We start from the raw sequence: 16,095 nt of genomic DNA, 5'->3' as shown, positions 1-16,095 counted from the left end.
AAAATGGGGAAAAAAAGTGGCCTAAACTCAGAATCTTATGAGTGCATGGAAAGCGGGGGTGGTGGGGGATTAAACAGCAGGAGCCAGTGCCATTTAGCTAGGGGGTACAAATGAGTGAGAAGGTAGAATTTCTTAGAATTTGCCTTTTAAACCAACAGATCTGCTTAAAATTTCCCTTCTTTCCTATGGAAGCACCCTAGGGTGCCTTTTACATATACACAGTGAACACGATCAAGGCCAGAAAAGCTCCAGCGCCTGAGCTAGAAGCATTTTCCAGACTGGCTATTCAAGACTCTCCGTAGCACCTGATGAAAATATTACCTGGTTCATTCAGACAACTTAACTGTGGAAGAAAAACGGACAAGGGGCAGTCAAAATTCACATCTGCAAACCTAATACAGGTTCTTCTGGCAGATGTGTCGCCCAGCCTACACACGGGTGATCCAAGTAACAGTTCTGAACACACACACCGGCACAGCAGGCAACTTGGAGTAGTGCTTTACAGAAGAGGGCAAGTTCCCTCCTTTCCCTTTGAGAGATCAGTCGAGTCCTTCATTTTCCGTTATTTTATTTCATTTCATTTCCCCTGGGAATTTATCAGTGTTTATTACCTTAACAACAAAAACCAGTGAAAATCAGTGCAAAAAACTATTCATAATTTTTCTGGGTAAATATCAGGGTTATTTTGGTGGACAGAAAGATGGGAAAAAGGTACTCAACAGATTAACACTTTGAATTCTGTTAATCAATGTGGTCTGCTGCAGAACTAAAACAGAACTCTGCCATCTCTGAGTTTAAGAAAACAATACATCTCTAAACCCAGATAAAACTTTTCATTTGAACAAGCAGTGTATTGGTGTAGACTTAGGACTATTAGCCTATAAATATTTACATTTAGTAATTGGGCCACACCATTTGCAGTGCAGACATGCAACTTCATCCTTTTCTCCTGTTTTTGTTTTTTTAAAAACTTTGAATGCTTGTGTTCTGAAACTTATTCGATGCAGATTTTCGTTTTCTTCCCATTTTAGTGTGTCAAATTTTTAAACCGTTATCAGCCAACAGCTTGAAATGTGTAGGTGGTGGGCATGAGATTCATCAGTATATTCAGATGCGCATGCACTTCAGAGCTTGCATGTGTGCCTGTTTATTGGGTCTTCAAGACTATTACATAGCCTTACTTCAAGAGGCAGCTTTGCATATACACAGACCAATGTATTATTATACTACATATATCTCATGCAATGTATTTTCCTAATAAAACAAGATTTTTATATATTTATATTTGAATGATACAAAAGTAGGGTGAAAATCAGAAAAAAAAAGTTTTTGTAAAACTGAGGAATTTTTCAGTAAATATTGGTTTAAACTGAAAATGAAGGGGCTTAGAGATGGAAACTCAGCCACAGTAAGATTATGTGACTTGCCTGAATAGGTCAGCAGCAAAAATTAGGAATAGAATCCAGGTCTCCCGACTCATGCTAGCATCTGATCCACTGGACCAAAGATCACTGGTAACATTCTGACTCAGATAATAAAAGGGCTGCTGCACACCACCTCCTCCTCTTCTACTAGAAAGACTGATGGAGCCAGGTGGCGGCAGCAGGGAGGAAGCGGTAGTCATTGTCACCACCCATAATTAAGGAAGGTTATGGAGCCAGTAGAGGTCTCCGCTCCATCTTTCCAGTAAGCAGCATATCATAAGGTCCACTCCTTGTATCTCAATCCAGGCTGAATCTGATAGCTTGACAATTGAGCAGCAAGAATCAATAAAATTTTCCTACAAGTGCCATTATATCATGATCAATGCCAGAAAAACAGCCCTTTCATCTCCTGAAAAAGACCTAGACTTGGACCAAAGAATTACTGTCATTGCATCTCCTCTCTTGGTGCTACATAATGTTATAAAAACACAAACTCATCCAAGCCTCTGGTAGATTACCAATAGTATTGATGTTCCTTATGGCAACATATCAATCCAAAAAGACAGATCTATCTTCTCTACCGCAGATGCATCCACAGTGCTACAAGTACTTAGACCCATTTAATTTGAATGGAAGGTATTTAATCCCTATGCTTCCTTTCCCTAAAATATGTTCCCTGTTCGCAATTCTTTCAGTTTAGAGTCTACAAAGTCTCTGCTCTTAGGAAGCATGGAGTCTTACTGAATAGTTCAGAAAGGCAAGATTTCTCCCCTACATACATCATGTATTATTGTTTCACTTCTCCTGAGAGCTCAACACCTGAAAGAGTATAGCAGACGGTGGATGAAAAGAACTGCAGATTTAGCTTAGCTGAATTAACATGTTTAGGAAAACGTCAATCCCTTTTTGTTTCTTCTCACATTGAGTGCCCAGGTCTGAAAGATTCTAAACCTAAATTCTGTTTTACCAATGCCTACACAGCTGCTCGAATACTAGTCCAACAAGCAATCAGAACCCACTTCTACTGCAGTATCCTGTGCCAAAAGGGCATCAGTCACCAGAAAGGAAATCTCTAAAGTTGTCTTGTGGTCATCCATCAAGACTTCTATTAAGCTCTCCAGGCTTAAACTTTCCTCTGAAGCATCTTCCGAGCATGAAGGTGCTCCAAACAGTTGTATTTAAGATTTCCCCCTTCCCTAAAAACTAGTCTAACTAAAATCTTTCTTTTATCCTACTTTTTCCTCTCTCCCACTCCTAGTTTTCCCTTAGCAACTGCTATGCCCCAAGTGCCTAACAGCATAAAGGAAATGTCATGATCCAGAATAAAAAAATGTACCTAACAATTTCCTTTACTGGAACAACTTGTATCCTAGTCCTCCCAACCATAAGGCCTTCAGTGCTTCTGTGACAGCCTCAGAGTATGTCTACACTGCAGCTAAACACCCGTGGCTGGGCCATATCAACTGACTTGGGCTTGTGCTGCTCTGGCTGTAAAATTGCAGTGCACTTTGTGGGGTCCCAGACCTCAGGCTCCATCCTAAGCCCGAACATTTACACCATGATTTTACAGCCCTGCAGCCTCTGTCAGCTGACATGGGCCAGCCACAGGTGTTTAACTGCAGTGTAGACATACCCCTGCATGTCTACATATATAGAGCTGATACATTATAATAAAGTCATTCCAGCAGCCAAAGATGTCAGCACGCTAAGGTATTCCGACAACGCTCCCTTTCTTCCCACACCCATGCCACCTAAGTTACGGACTGTAGGGCATGAAGCCATAATGAACGCTCTATACCATGCAGGTATTCCCCACCCCATAGGGTGAATCCTCAGGGGGCTACAGTTCTACTGACTTTGTCTATTTTGTGTCACTGGACAGATCTGTGCCCTTAGCATCCCTATACATCTTTGGAAGTACTCACCTGCAAGTCAAGGTGGAAAGAAATAGCCAAACTCTACAGCCCACAAGACAAGTCTGTGCTGCTTCTGGTATTTGCAGGAGGGAAGGAGTCACAACCTAAAATTCTGCACTCGGGAAAGAATTCATTTCCAGAAGGGAAGTTATTAGTTAACAAATCTTCTATTATGAACATAAGTACATTAGACCAGAATACCCTGTATGAACACTCTCCTTGATACTATGTATTTGTACCTTAAAATTCAGAGACTGCCTTTGAAAAGTGATTCTATCGGTTTACATGAAGCAATTCTATAATTTCTTTCCAGGTTTAAAAAAAACCCAAAGAAGTTTAAATGATTAAAAGAACACAACAGAATGAACAAATGTTTTATTGGCATGTTCATTGTTGTAAACAGCATCAGGCATGAAAAAGTTTACCAAAACCTTTTATTGATTGTTATAAATTAGTTAATATTTCCAATTCTACACAGTTTTTGTTCTCAATTGATCTTTATATAGCGAAGCAAAAACCTGCTGTTTCTAGGATTTGCAATGAAATCATGTTGACTGCATCAGTCTGCACCACAAACTGAACTACCAGCAAGTTTATACTGTGAGGTGTTAGACGTTGCCCAAACTACAGAGAACTATGAATCAACTCCAGGAAAAATTAAAGTGTGACTTGCAATGGGACTAGAAAATGCAAACCTGTAATAAAGTCTTCAAAAACAAAATGTACAAAAATAAGTAGCAGAACAAAAAAACAACCAAAAAACCTCATCAACAAAGGGAAATGCAACCCTAAAGTACCCAGCATTGCCAAACATAAAATGAATACAAATTTAAATAGGCAGCTATACTTTCAAATGTACACAACAAATATTGATATGTGAAAAGAAATACTATGGTAAGTAGCTGAACTATAGTTCTGCCAACTGGATAGGGAAGATTTTATTTACACATTGAATGCAATATGGTAAAGTTGCTCTTCTGCTTCCATAAGCTATTTCAAGAGTTACCTTACAATACTTGAGCAAAATGAGCCAAGACCTCCTGGTAACTTTAGAAAGGTACCTGTTTTAGACCATCTGTGTTAAGGAAGAATAATCCAAGGATTCTTCTAAAAACTTTACACAACAACTTTTAGAGCTGGCTTTTGAAAATGCCATTACATCTTCACCCCATTTTTGCTGCTTTCCAAAAGCCAGTGTGTTACATTTACTTCCAAACCTTCAATGAGGTAATGTGTGTATCATTGAAACAAACAAAAGAATTCATTCATGGCCTTTGCACAGCTTTTATTATTAAGCTATGAGTATCCTGTTTGATGCTAGTTTTACTAGCTATTATGTGCACATTGTCCTCAATCATTTCCACTCATTTCCCTCTCCCTCCCCATTTTTTCTATTCAATTTTTTTTTTTTATTTGCACATCCCTTTAGCTTTACAGTACATTTGACGATAGTGCACAACATGATTCAAAGTCAAACAGTGGCCCGACTGGGCACTGAGCTTCTGACTGGTAAACTGCAGCCCAATCAGTGCTGGTGTCATTGCTTTACACCTAATGAGTGTCCTGCCATAATGGCACTACACAGTAGTAGTGAATTTTTTTTTTTAATTATTATTTAAAACAAAAAAATTCCCCAAGGGAAATGTTATAGTAAATGTCAGTCTTGAGTCGACTCTTTATTTGGGGCGCCGTCCAGATAAATTTTTAGTGCTTTTTCTTTACGAGGGGAGTAGGTTATGCGGTGTCCAGTTTTCTGGAGTCTGCTGCTTTCTTTTTTCATTAGTTCATTTCTCTGTTCATCTGTCAATTCAATTAATTCTTCAGTTTTATCCCTAAAATATAAATAAAACTGTAGATTAAAAATCAGCTATAGTAAAATTATGAAGTTATACAAGTGAGGGGGTCTCATTGGATCAAAAGAGCCTGCTAGACTTTTCATACCATATAGCATCAGAAGGTACCCCTCAAAACGCAGGTTCTTTCTCAGGTCTTTAACCTTTCTCCATTTTAAGTCTCTTCTGTACAAAGCATAGTGTTTTCTGAGACACTCAGAATTAAACATAACAGAGCCAATATAAGGAAACAAGAGAAAGAACCAAAGAACAAGACACAAATTCTCCAAAATTTTGCTAAATTGGCTACAAAAAGAAATACTGAAGTAGTAAATTGAGAAGGGAAGGTGGGAATATAATTTGCCAAGAGGTATCTGGGCTTTCAAGTCAAGGAGTGGTTCTACAGCTATCGAAGGAGACAATTAAATTTTAATTCAATGAACCTTTTAGTTTCAATGTGCCACTTTAGCAGTGTGGAGCGATCAGAGAGCCTTGGCATTCCTAGAAAGTTGAAACATGAAGCACGTCTACACTACAGTCTTAAATCAACTTATGTTAGTTTGCCTTACAGTCATTGCAGTAATTACTGTGGTGGCTGATGTCCACACTACCCTCCTTCTGTTAGTGGTGCACGTCCTCACCAGGAGCACTTCCACTGACTGAAGAGGGACTGAGGGGGCAGGGGCTGAGATCCCACGCTCTCAGTGCCATGCAGCTCCCTGCTGGGAACCCAGCTGCTCCCCAGGCTTCTCATCTTCCCACTCCCAGCTGGGAGCAGAAGGAAGCCACCTGGAGCTTCTTGCCTTCAGTGGGGAGATCTGCACCTCGAGTCCTATATACAGACACTACGTCACCCTCACTACACCAACATAAGCCCTATGACTCTCATGGAGGCAGAGTTATGTTGGTGTAGTAGGGCAGGTATATCGGCCAGGAGCAAGGCTGTAAAGTAGACACTGAGAGTTAGGTCAACATAAGCTGCCTCATGTCAACCTACGTAGTGTTGACCAAGCCTTATACTAAGCCAGCTTTCCAAGTTCACTTCAAAGCTCCTCTTCATCAAGCCTCACACTGCCTCTTCACTCTTAGTTAGCCCCACTCCACCCGTGCCTGGCAACACAGCTTCCTCCTATTCAGCTGCCACTCTACTCTTTAGCCAATCAGCACAGCAGCAGCTTTTGACTATATGCCAGTCAGCTGCTCCACAGGACACACAAACCCCTTTTATTTTCGGCTCTTCCTCAAGTCCACCACACTATCCACCTCCCTCTTTTCTTCTGCTATCCCCAGATCCCAAATTGATGAAAAAATTTAGCAGTGGGCTGAAGTCCCATGTTCCAAATCTAATTTGTTCAGGATAAAATATATCCAATTAGGAACTTGTTTACTGTTCTGTATAATAGCGCAGCCTTCATATTATCCCTTAATTCAAAAACTTTGTTCAAGTAACTTCAGACTATAGAATAAACGGAAGATTTTATGAGGTAACAACTGCATTCTGAACTAACCAAACTACAAGGCCAAAAGAACACCCTCAAATTATTTTAGTACTGTTTGTCTAACAGATTTTTTTCCCCTTTTGTCAGGCAGATGAAAAAGCGGGCAATATTTTAGATGACCATCTGAATGGCGCACACTGCAGAGAGTAACTAGAAACAGACAAACAATTGGAATCGCTGTGGCCTAGCGGCTTAGGAATTAGTTGTAGAGCCCATTTCTGAGGCCTTCAGTGCTGCTTATGCCTTGTGCTGGCCCCCTGCACAGAAGTCAGTTTCACCCTTATATGGAAAACAATTTCACAGAAAATATAATTCAGTTTTAAGATATGGATGTGTTGTGCACAAAAAGCATTTACGCTGGCCAGACAGGTTGCAATGGCCCTGAATAAGTAGTTAGGTCAATATTTTTCAAACTAGTACTACTAGGGAAGAAAAGCTTCCCTTATTACATGATCTCTTAGAATGGCTTCCAATTTCACATGTTTATCATAGTGTCAACATATATTACATAGTAAGGTCAATTCAATAATATCATGGCAAAAATGCCTTAAAACAAGAAGATATTATCTACTTTATTTTCGTAATGGCTTAATGTAAAATATTAAGCAAATGCTACATAATTCAACACAAAGGGTGAAATCCTGGCTACAATGAAGTCAATGCCAAAACTTCTGAAATCCACACTTATTTCCAAGCATAATGCTTACTATTTATTTAGCACATATTAGTAAAATAGAAATTAAGGTCTAACACGAATTTATAACTGAAATGCCTCAAAAAAAATCAGTTATGCTTGATTTTCTATTTTTAGCTCCCATTGTGGACATTTTTCTTCTTCAAAACAGCAGCAGAATTTTCAGCATGAACTGTTTTTCAGGATTCTGTTGGTTGTTAGAACCTTATTTATACATAGAGTATTTGTTGATTATACTACAATAAAATATATACCTATAAAATATTACTGCGCCATCATCACAAATGTAGAGAGGCCAGACATTCAACGTAGACACTTTAGGATTCCAGTCCAAGTCCTGGTGGATCTCAAGTACTGAAATATCACAAGGAAATGTGCCTCTCCCCTGGAAAGAAGTAATTATTTAGTGAATAAATCATCCAAACGGCATAATGATATATGCACCCCCAAATCAATATCTACAATTTAGACATCCCATTACTTACCTTAGCAAATTCTATATATTCCAAGGGTATTCCACTTATTTCACTAAGCTGTAAAACAAACATTTTCAATGTATTAATTTCTTTCAGTGAGGTAAAGAGTTTCATGCAAATATATCATACAGTGAAGCATATGAACATCAGTAAGTCTTCGTTAAATTGTAAAGGCCAGTAAGAAATTCAGACGCATCAATGACACAAAAATGAATTCAAAAAATATCACATATTTCGCAATTCTTCTTTAAGCAGTGGCTATCCCAAGGAAATAGCTGATGCTTTTTAGTGCAATTAAGTTGGTACATGACAGAGGAGTCACAAATGACACTTCTGTGAGACCCTTATACAATATCAAATTTCCAACAGCATGGTGGAGAGAGAAAAAATTAGATAGAAACATAGTTAATGTGAGGTCCAAGATGTAAAGTAATTGCAGGCCTCATATTACATCTTTGGCTCCAGAGTTGGTTCTCAATATTACAAACCATTTTATTTATACAACTATTTGTGTATCAATACAAATAAAAAACAAAAAAACCTGACAAAAGCTAAATGACTGATGAATCATATCATCCCCACCATCCACCAATTAACTTCTGCTAAAATAAAAGAACTGACTGAAAAGCTGTCTTGTACCACATTTTAAATGTCAAATTCAAGATTTTGCATAGTGCAGATGGGAACAAGTTCAAGAGATGAGGCCATAAAAACCATGGGGCCAACTGCTCCCTAGAGATTAACTCTGAAGGCATGCAGCAAGAGCAGCCAACCACAGATTTTGTGACGCTACGTGAAAAAGTAGTCTTGGAGATGGTAGGATCCATTGCCATTAGAGGATTCATTATCATTAGTAACTTGATTTACACCTGAAAGCAAGCCTTCAGGAAGCAACAGGAAGACAGTATATAGCTTGGCATATAAGCATTAAAAGCTCATGACCAACTACCACACTTAACAAGGAGGCCAATGCATTCTGTGTTAGATGAAGACAATTAATTTGTGTTCAGTTATGAGAAAATTGAACTTCTGATGTGACAAAGTGAGGATTTTCCCTTGTTATGTTGTATGTGAGCCTATGTGAGTTTTACTCTTTTGTATGAATACTGTGTGTGCCTCAGTTTCCCTGTGTGCTGCACCAATACCTCAGTGGTGGGAATAGGGGTGTGTGACTTTGGCTGAGACCTCTGGGGCAGGTGAGGCTGCTCCAGCTGTCTGCACGTATGCTATGACCAGTGCCCTTCGTAACCGGAGATCCAGAAGGGGGATGCAACCAGGTGACAACCACATGACTCTTTGCCTGGGAAGTGAGACAAACAGAAGGAGGAGCAGCAACAAGCTGGCAGTTTGCTTTGGGGGATTGAAGGAGTGGGAGTCTAGGGCTTCTGGCCCAGGACTACCCAAGATGGACTTGGATGAAAGTCACTGATTTCTGTGCCAACAAGTTTTGTTCTACGCTGTGTTCCTGTCGAATAATAAGCCTTCTGTTTTATTGGCTGACTGCGGAGTCGGGGTGCAGGGCCCTCTGGCTTCCTCAGGAGCCCCGCCTGGGCAAACGCACTGCAAGACATGCACTGCGTTGGAAGAGCATGCTGAATGCTCCAAGGTCAGATTCAGGAAGGTTGAAGCCGTATAAGCTTCTTGCCCCGGCGACAGTATGCTCAAAGAGAGGAGATATGCTCCCCCAGAGTCCTGACTGGCTTCATATGGAGTAGAAACCGAGGATTACCTGGTAACTCTGACACTCAACATCAAGGAGTTATGTATGGTAAGAAATCCTAACCCTTAGCTACTACTAGGATCTCAACTGCTATCCACATGCAAGATAGTCTTTTGCCACTTGCAGCTGACCAGGGATTTGTAACTAAGATGCAATCACTGCAATTAAACTGCATCAAATCCCTGTGTTCATGCCGTTATTCAGAATTAATGTGGCCTTAATTTACTTTAAAATTATGCTTGAATACATTTTACTACTAAAATCAATTCACCTTCTCTTTTAATTCGTCAACACTGCTGCTTTCCAGAACTACTTCCTGGAAGGAATCAAGCTTCATCTCTGATGGCCTCCATCGTCTTGATAGAACAGCAAGCTGTGACATAGATTTCATCTTTTCTGCCTCTGCAAAAAGAGATGGAATATTCTGAGATCTTCATAGATTTTTATTCCATCTACAATGAGGAATTTAACATATATTATATGCACACACAAACATGGGAGCGTGCTGAGTGTATTATAGCTATATATATTACATACAAAAAGGTTAAAACCATCAAAGGTTGCAAAGTGAAGCACTTAAGTCAGGAAATTGCAATGTTAATATGCCTGGATAATCTTCTCTGAACCCCTTTGTATATATACACACACACACACACACAAAATGATAAACACATTGCCCAGTGACTTTTTCACAGGATTCCAACCTCGTTTAGTGCTCAAGATGGATAGTGGTCATTGAACTAGACAGCAGTTCTGTATTTCCTTTTCTAGCTACAGTATGTGACCCGATGCCTCATTCTCTGCATACCATCCAAGACTTTCACTAACATTTTCTCTGTATAGGCTTTTCTACAGCACTAATCAATAGAATACGGAAGTGTCTCAAAAAAACATTAATGAATTTTTTCTCAAAACATCATGAAGTACGACACTCATTTTAACAGATATTGAACAAAGACAGAGTAAGTGACTTAACATGGTCAAACACTAAGGCTACATCTACACTACAGTCGGGATTGACGGTCTGAGATTGATCCACCAGCTGTCAATTTAGCGGGTCTACTGAAGACCCGCCAAAATCGACAGCAGAGCGATCTCCAGTCGACCCTTGTACTCTACCCCCGATGATAAGAGTAAAGTAAGTTGATGGAGAGTTTCTCCCGTCGACCGCCCGCGGTGTAGACCCCACGGTAACTCCACCTAAGGTACGTTGACTCCAGCTACGTTATTCAGACCAACAGATTAATTCACGACAAAATTCTGTCTCATTCTGTTTCCAAACACCTAAACTCAATAAAGCAATGGAATGGAGGGGAAAAAAGAGTATGTAATCATATAATAAAAGTAGGGCTGTCAAGCGATTAAACAAATTGCGATTAAACTAATCGCACTGTTAAATAATAATACAATACCATTTATTTAAATATTTTTGGAGGTTTTCTACATTTTCAAATATATTATTTCAATTGTAACAAAAATTGTACAGTGCTCACTTTATTTTGGATTACAAATATTTGCACTGTAAAAAACAAAAAAAAAACCAGTATTTTTCAATTCACTTAATACAAGTACTGTAGTGCAATCTCTATCATGAATGTTGAACTTACAAACCTAGAATTCCGTACAAAAAAACCTGCATTCAAAAATAAAACAATGTAAAACTTTGGAGCCTACAATCCACTCAGTCCTATTTCTAGTTCAGACAATTGCTCAGACAAACAAGTTTGTTTACATTTGCAGGAGATAATGCTGCCTGCGTCTTCTTTACAATGTCATCTGAAAGTGACAACAGGCGTTTGCATGGCACTGTTGTAGCCGGCGTCGCAAGATATTTAAGTGCGAGATGCCCTAAAGATTCATATGTCCCTTCATGCTTCAACCACCATTCCAGAGGACATGCATCCATACGGATGTCAGGTTCTGCTCAATAACAATCCAAAGCAGTGTGGACCGACGCATGTTCATTTTCATCCTCTGAGTCCAATGCCACCAGCAGAAGGTTAATTTTCTTTTTTGGTGGTTTGGGTTCTGTAGTTTCGGAGTGTTGCTCTTTTAAGACTTCTGAAAGCATGCTCCACACCTAGTCCCTCTCAGATTTTGGAAGGCACTTCAGATTTTTAAACCTTGGGTTGAGTGCCGTAACTATCCTTAGAAATCTCATATTGGTGCCTTCTTTGCGTTTTGTCAAAGCTGCAGTGAAAGTGTTCTTAAAACAAACATGTGCTGAGTCATCATCCGAGACTGCTATAACATGAAATATATGGCAGAATGCAGGTAAAACAGAACCAGAGACATACAATGCTTCCCCAAGGAGTTCTGTCACAAATTTAATTAAGGCTTTCTTTTTTTTTTAAACGAGCATCGTCAGCATGGAAGCATATCCTCTAGAACGGTGGCCGAAGTATGAAGGGGCATATTAATATTTAGCATATCTGGCGTGTAAATACCTTGCAATGCTGACTACAAAAGTTCCATGTTCTCACTTTCTGGTGCAAATATTTGTAATAAAAAATAATATAAAGTGAGCGGTGTACACTTTGTAGTCTATACTGAAATTGGAATCAATACATTTGAAAAATGTAGAAAAACATCCAAAATATTTAATAAATTTCAATTGGTGGTCTATTGTTTAACAGTGCGATTAAAATGGCAATTAATTTTTTTAATTGCGATTAATTTTTTTGAGTTAATCACGTGAGTTAACTGCGATAATCAACAGCCCTAAATCAAAGGCAATTGGGGAAGCACACACACACGGACATTAAGTTCAGATTACACTGGCACCTTGACTCCTGAGTGCTTCAGTATAGAAATCCTTTTTGTATGGAATTTCACAACATTTTAAAAAAAAAGAACATGAAAAAAATAAGAAATTCCACTGTGTCCGAGGTAGGAGCCATTGACTCATTCATTTGACTCTTTGGGACAGTTCACAGACTGATGCTTTTCTTGAAGGCTGCAATATTGTGCTCTAGAAGTTTAAACTAAGCCTCTACCTCTTACAGTTGTGAAGAAAACTTTAAAAATGTGATGCAAATATCCATTAGCGCTTGTAGACATCCTAAAATACTGTGAGAGATGTGAACTTTCCCTTTTCATTTCAAAGCGTTACTAATTCTGAAGTCAAAATTATAACACTGTAAATAAACACATTAAGTATTTCACCACTGATCAAAACATACAAGAAAAGAATGGAATGATCTTAATATTATGATCCATTATGATGTCTTGTTCTGATGCAAATAGAAACTAGTTTGAGAGTGAATGTCTACATCATATGAAAGGCATCACAATATTTTTGGAGTCCATACTCCTTCCTAAGGCAATGATAGATATCTCAGAAAACAGCACTGTCTACTCGCCTTCCTAAACAGATTGTATATAGAACCAATACTGGCAGGCCATTAAGTGGTTGCATTACAAAATCCAACATGCATGCACATTTTTAAAAGCTCTGTAACTCTGACAAAATAACTTTCACCAGATCCCAAAAAGGCACATTTGCAACTATCTGCTTGCCAAATTTCAAGTTTCCACCATTGACATCCCAGAGCTGTTCAAAAAGTCAGTATTTTATAATGACTAAAGAGTGGGAATTTTTTTCCATTCTTAGATCTGAAAATGGTTAAACGGTTTTGGCTCAACCTATCAAAAATTTGCTCCCTAACTGGAAAAAAATTTGACTAAAATTTGTAAAGACTGGAAAAAATATAAACTGAAAATTTGCAGAGGAGGGAGTTTGTTGCCATCATTTCACTTTATATTCCTCCGCTTCTCTAGCAAGTTCCTTGTTTCCTCCGAGATTCTTCCCTTGGCTCTTTTCAGTTTCTCTTTCTCAGCTAATTTTACACATTGCCTGAAAGCTGATAAGATGACTAAATGGAAGACTTCGAGAAATACCGAAATGAAAGGCTCTTAAAGACAGCTGAAGATCGCAGAAACCTAAAAAAATGCAAATGGAAACTGATGCTATACACGTCAATAATGGCGCTGAACAAGAAGGATTGAAAAGCAATAATTGACAGAACAGGCAGGGATGGAAGCAGTCTGCAAAGATTGCTAACCGAACTGTTCACACCTCAAATAAACGTCCCACTGTGAACACTTCAACAGACCAATGAGCACACACTCCGGTCCTCGTCAGCCAAGTTTGACATGCAGTTTACCAAATGAAGGAACGAAAAGCTCCAGGAAAAGACAGACTGACAATCAAAATAAGAGCGGAGGCCAAGACCTCTGGAAAACCCTTGCTCAGAGGTTTTGCTGCTACTTAGAAATGCAGAATATACCATCCAGCTGGAAGGAGTCCAATGCCATTTTGTTGTACAAGAAGGGCGATCGTGAAGAGCTAAAGAACTATTGTCCAATTGACTACTCTCACATGTCTACAAGCTATTCACCAAAACAACAACAAACTGACTCTCACAGAGTCTGAACGAGCAGCATCCAAGAAAGCAGGCAGGTATTCAAAGGAATTTCAGCACATTGGACTATATCTTCTCAAAAACCATCTACTGGAGTGCTTAAGGAAACATTTCCTTTATGCATTGCCTTCGTTGACTATGAAAAAGCGTTTGACAGCGTAGCAATCTATGTAGCACTGAAAGCTCTTGCAGAACAGGGCACCAAACTATTAAAGGAAACAAACTCTCACTGCACTATGGATATAACTCTGTTCAACACTCCCCTTTGCATCCCAGTCAAAAAAGGTGTGAAGCAAGGAGATGTAGTTTCACCAAAACCTTTCACAGCCTGCCTCAAAATTGTAATGAGGCGGATGAGGTGGAATCAGTGTCAATGAAGAGCTGCTAAATCACTTCAGATTCACGGATGATATCATGTTGATTGCCGAAAACACTATCAAACTACAGAAAATGCTGCAAGAACTCGACACAGAAAGCAACCAAGTTGGACTGAAAATGAACCTCTCTAAAACAAAATGTATGCAGTCTAATGCCTTGCCAAAAGCCCAAATAATAGTCAAGGGAGAATAAATAGAAGAAGTTTAACAATATGTCTATTTGGGCCAAAAAATTAACATGCACCACGATCAGGAAGGCAAACTCATGCAAAGAAAGCAAGCTGGCTGGCGCGCACATTCAAGTCTATCGAGGATATTCTCCAAGGAAAAATCAACAAGGCAATATGCGCCAATCTCTTCAAATCAACAGTATTGCTAGCAATGTTGTACGGCAGCAAACCATGGGCACTGAAGAAGATAGAGGAGCAACAACTCTCACAGAGAGAGCGATGGAAAGAAGAATTCTGGGGATCTCAATCCGCGACCGAGTCCCCAGTGAAGTGATCAGATAGAGAGGAGCGCAGGACATTGAAGGCAGGAATAGTAAAATGCAATAGGCTGGGAATTAGCTAGGCTGACTGACAATTGATGAACTACTGCTGTTGCCGAGTGGTACCCACGGGAACTGAAAACGGCTGACCTCTTAAAAAAAGATGGGAAGATTTTATCGTGAAAAGTCATGGATGCACCCAAAAGGAAGGCCAGGAAAAGAGAAGAATGGAAGACATGTTGTGACTGGTGCAATCTATATGAGACCAATGAAGGTGATCAAGATGAGCTGAAAGTTACCACTTAGAATGGAAACGGTTCTGCAACCTCAAGTGTAGACACTGCTGCATTCCCAGCATCTGATACGAAGAGCCACAGATCCATATAGGTGTAATGATTGTAATTATACCTCACACACCCAAGTTTGCAAAGAAACTAGGAGCAAAACTACTCCAGTATTTTTCAAAATTAAAGCCAGAGGACTGTGTACATATGAGGTTTCATCACATAGCTCCACAGAGAACTACAAAAAAAAAAAGCAGGCACTGCATCATGGCTCACTTAAAAATTTCCCTCTACCTTACCCCCTTTTGCAATTTATATTATCCCATTTTGATCACACTAGCACCACTGGTCTGAATAAATAATCTGAATCCCCTTATCTACTTCCCCACACTTGAAAAATTCTACTCCTTTGCTCTCTTGGGCAAGTAAATTTTTTAAAATCGACTAAAGTAGTATAATTGTTTTAATCATCATTGTATGCGCAGGCAAGGGACACTTTGTGCCTGGGCTGGTAAGTTTCTGTGTGCAATTCAGAAGGCTGCATTTAGCTTACATTTGAGTCCTCAGGTTTAGAAAATATACTACAACTAAATGGAAAAAGAATCTTGAAGTGCAGTTTTAATTATCTTCAGGAAAGTATAGAATGCAGAATACAGTGAACCTAAAATAATTCAATAAACCAACATTCAACAAAAATATATATTTAACATGCTGTTATTAGCTGAAGGATTCTATTCCACTGACATACAAAAAATGCATATATTCACAGAAGATAGAATTCATTTTGAAACAAAATGTTAGGGCTCTAACTTTTTCTCAATGTATTATTACCGTCAAGTATTTCTAAGAAGACCTCCCAGTTGCTTGAAATATTAATATCTTCCTCATAGACATGATAATCCAGAAATACAGTGCCTGGATTCTTCCAGGTTTTCTTTCGTAGGCGAAACCTATAAATA

The 16,095-nt window shown here is 39.1% G+C and overlaps 1 protein-coding gene across 5 annotated transcripts in view; it reads right to left on the bottom strand.

Moving 5' to 3' along the window:
• Positions 1 to 3,700: 3,700 nt before the first annotated feature.
• The window catches only part of USP47 (ubiquitin specific peptidase 47), a 90,530-nt gene continuing 78,135 nt past the window's right edge, over positions 3,701 to 16,095 (bottom strand). For 4 of the 5 annotated variants that reach the window (XM_048855839.2, XM_048855841.2, XM_048855843.2 and 1 more), the window contains 5 exons: positions 15,968 to 16,086; positions 9,833 to 9,963; positions 7,851 to 7,898; positions 7,620 to 7,750; positions 3,701 to 5,172 (listed from right to left, as the gene is read on the bottom strand). In XM_048855839.2, the coding sequence (XP_048711796.1) occupies positions 4,998 to 5,172; positions 7,620 to 7,750; positions 7,851 to 7,898; positions 9,833 to 9,963; positions 15,968 to 16,086 (604 nt within the window). In that variant the 3' untranslated portion in view covers positions 3,701 to 4,997. The remainder of the gene's footprint in view (positions 5,173 to 7,619; positions 7,751 to 7,850; positions 7,899 to 9,832; positions 9,964 to 15,967; positions 16,087 to 16,095) is intronic. The other variant, XM_048855840.2, reaches the window with a different exon arrangement.

Source organism: Caretta caretta, chromosome 6 (assembly GCF_965140235.1).
Source record: "Caretta caretta isolate rCarCar2 chromosome 6, rCarCar1.hap1, whole genome shotgun sequence".
Classification (NCBI taxonomy): Eukaryota; Metazoa; Chordata; order Testudines; family Cheloniidae; genus Caretta; species Caretta caretta.
This window is presented reverse-complemented; position numbering and strand designations above follow the sequence as displayed.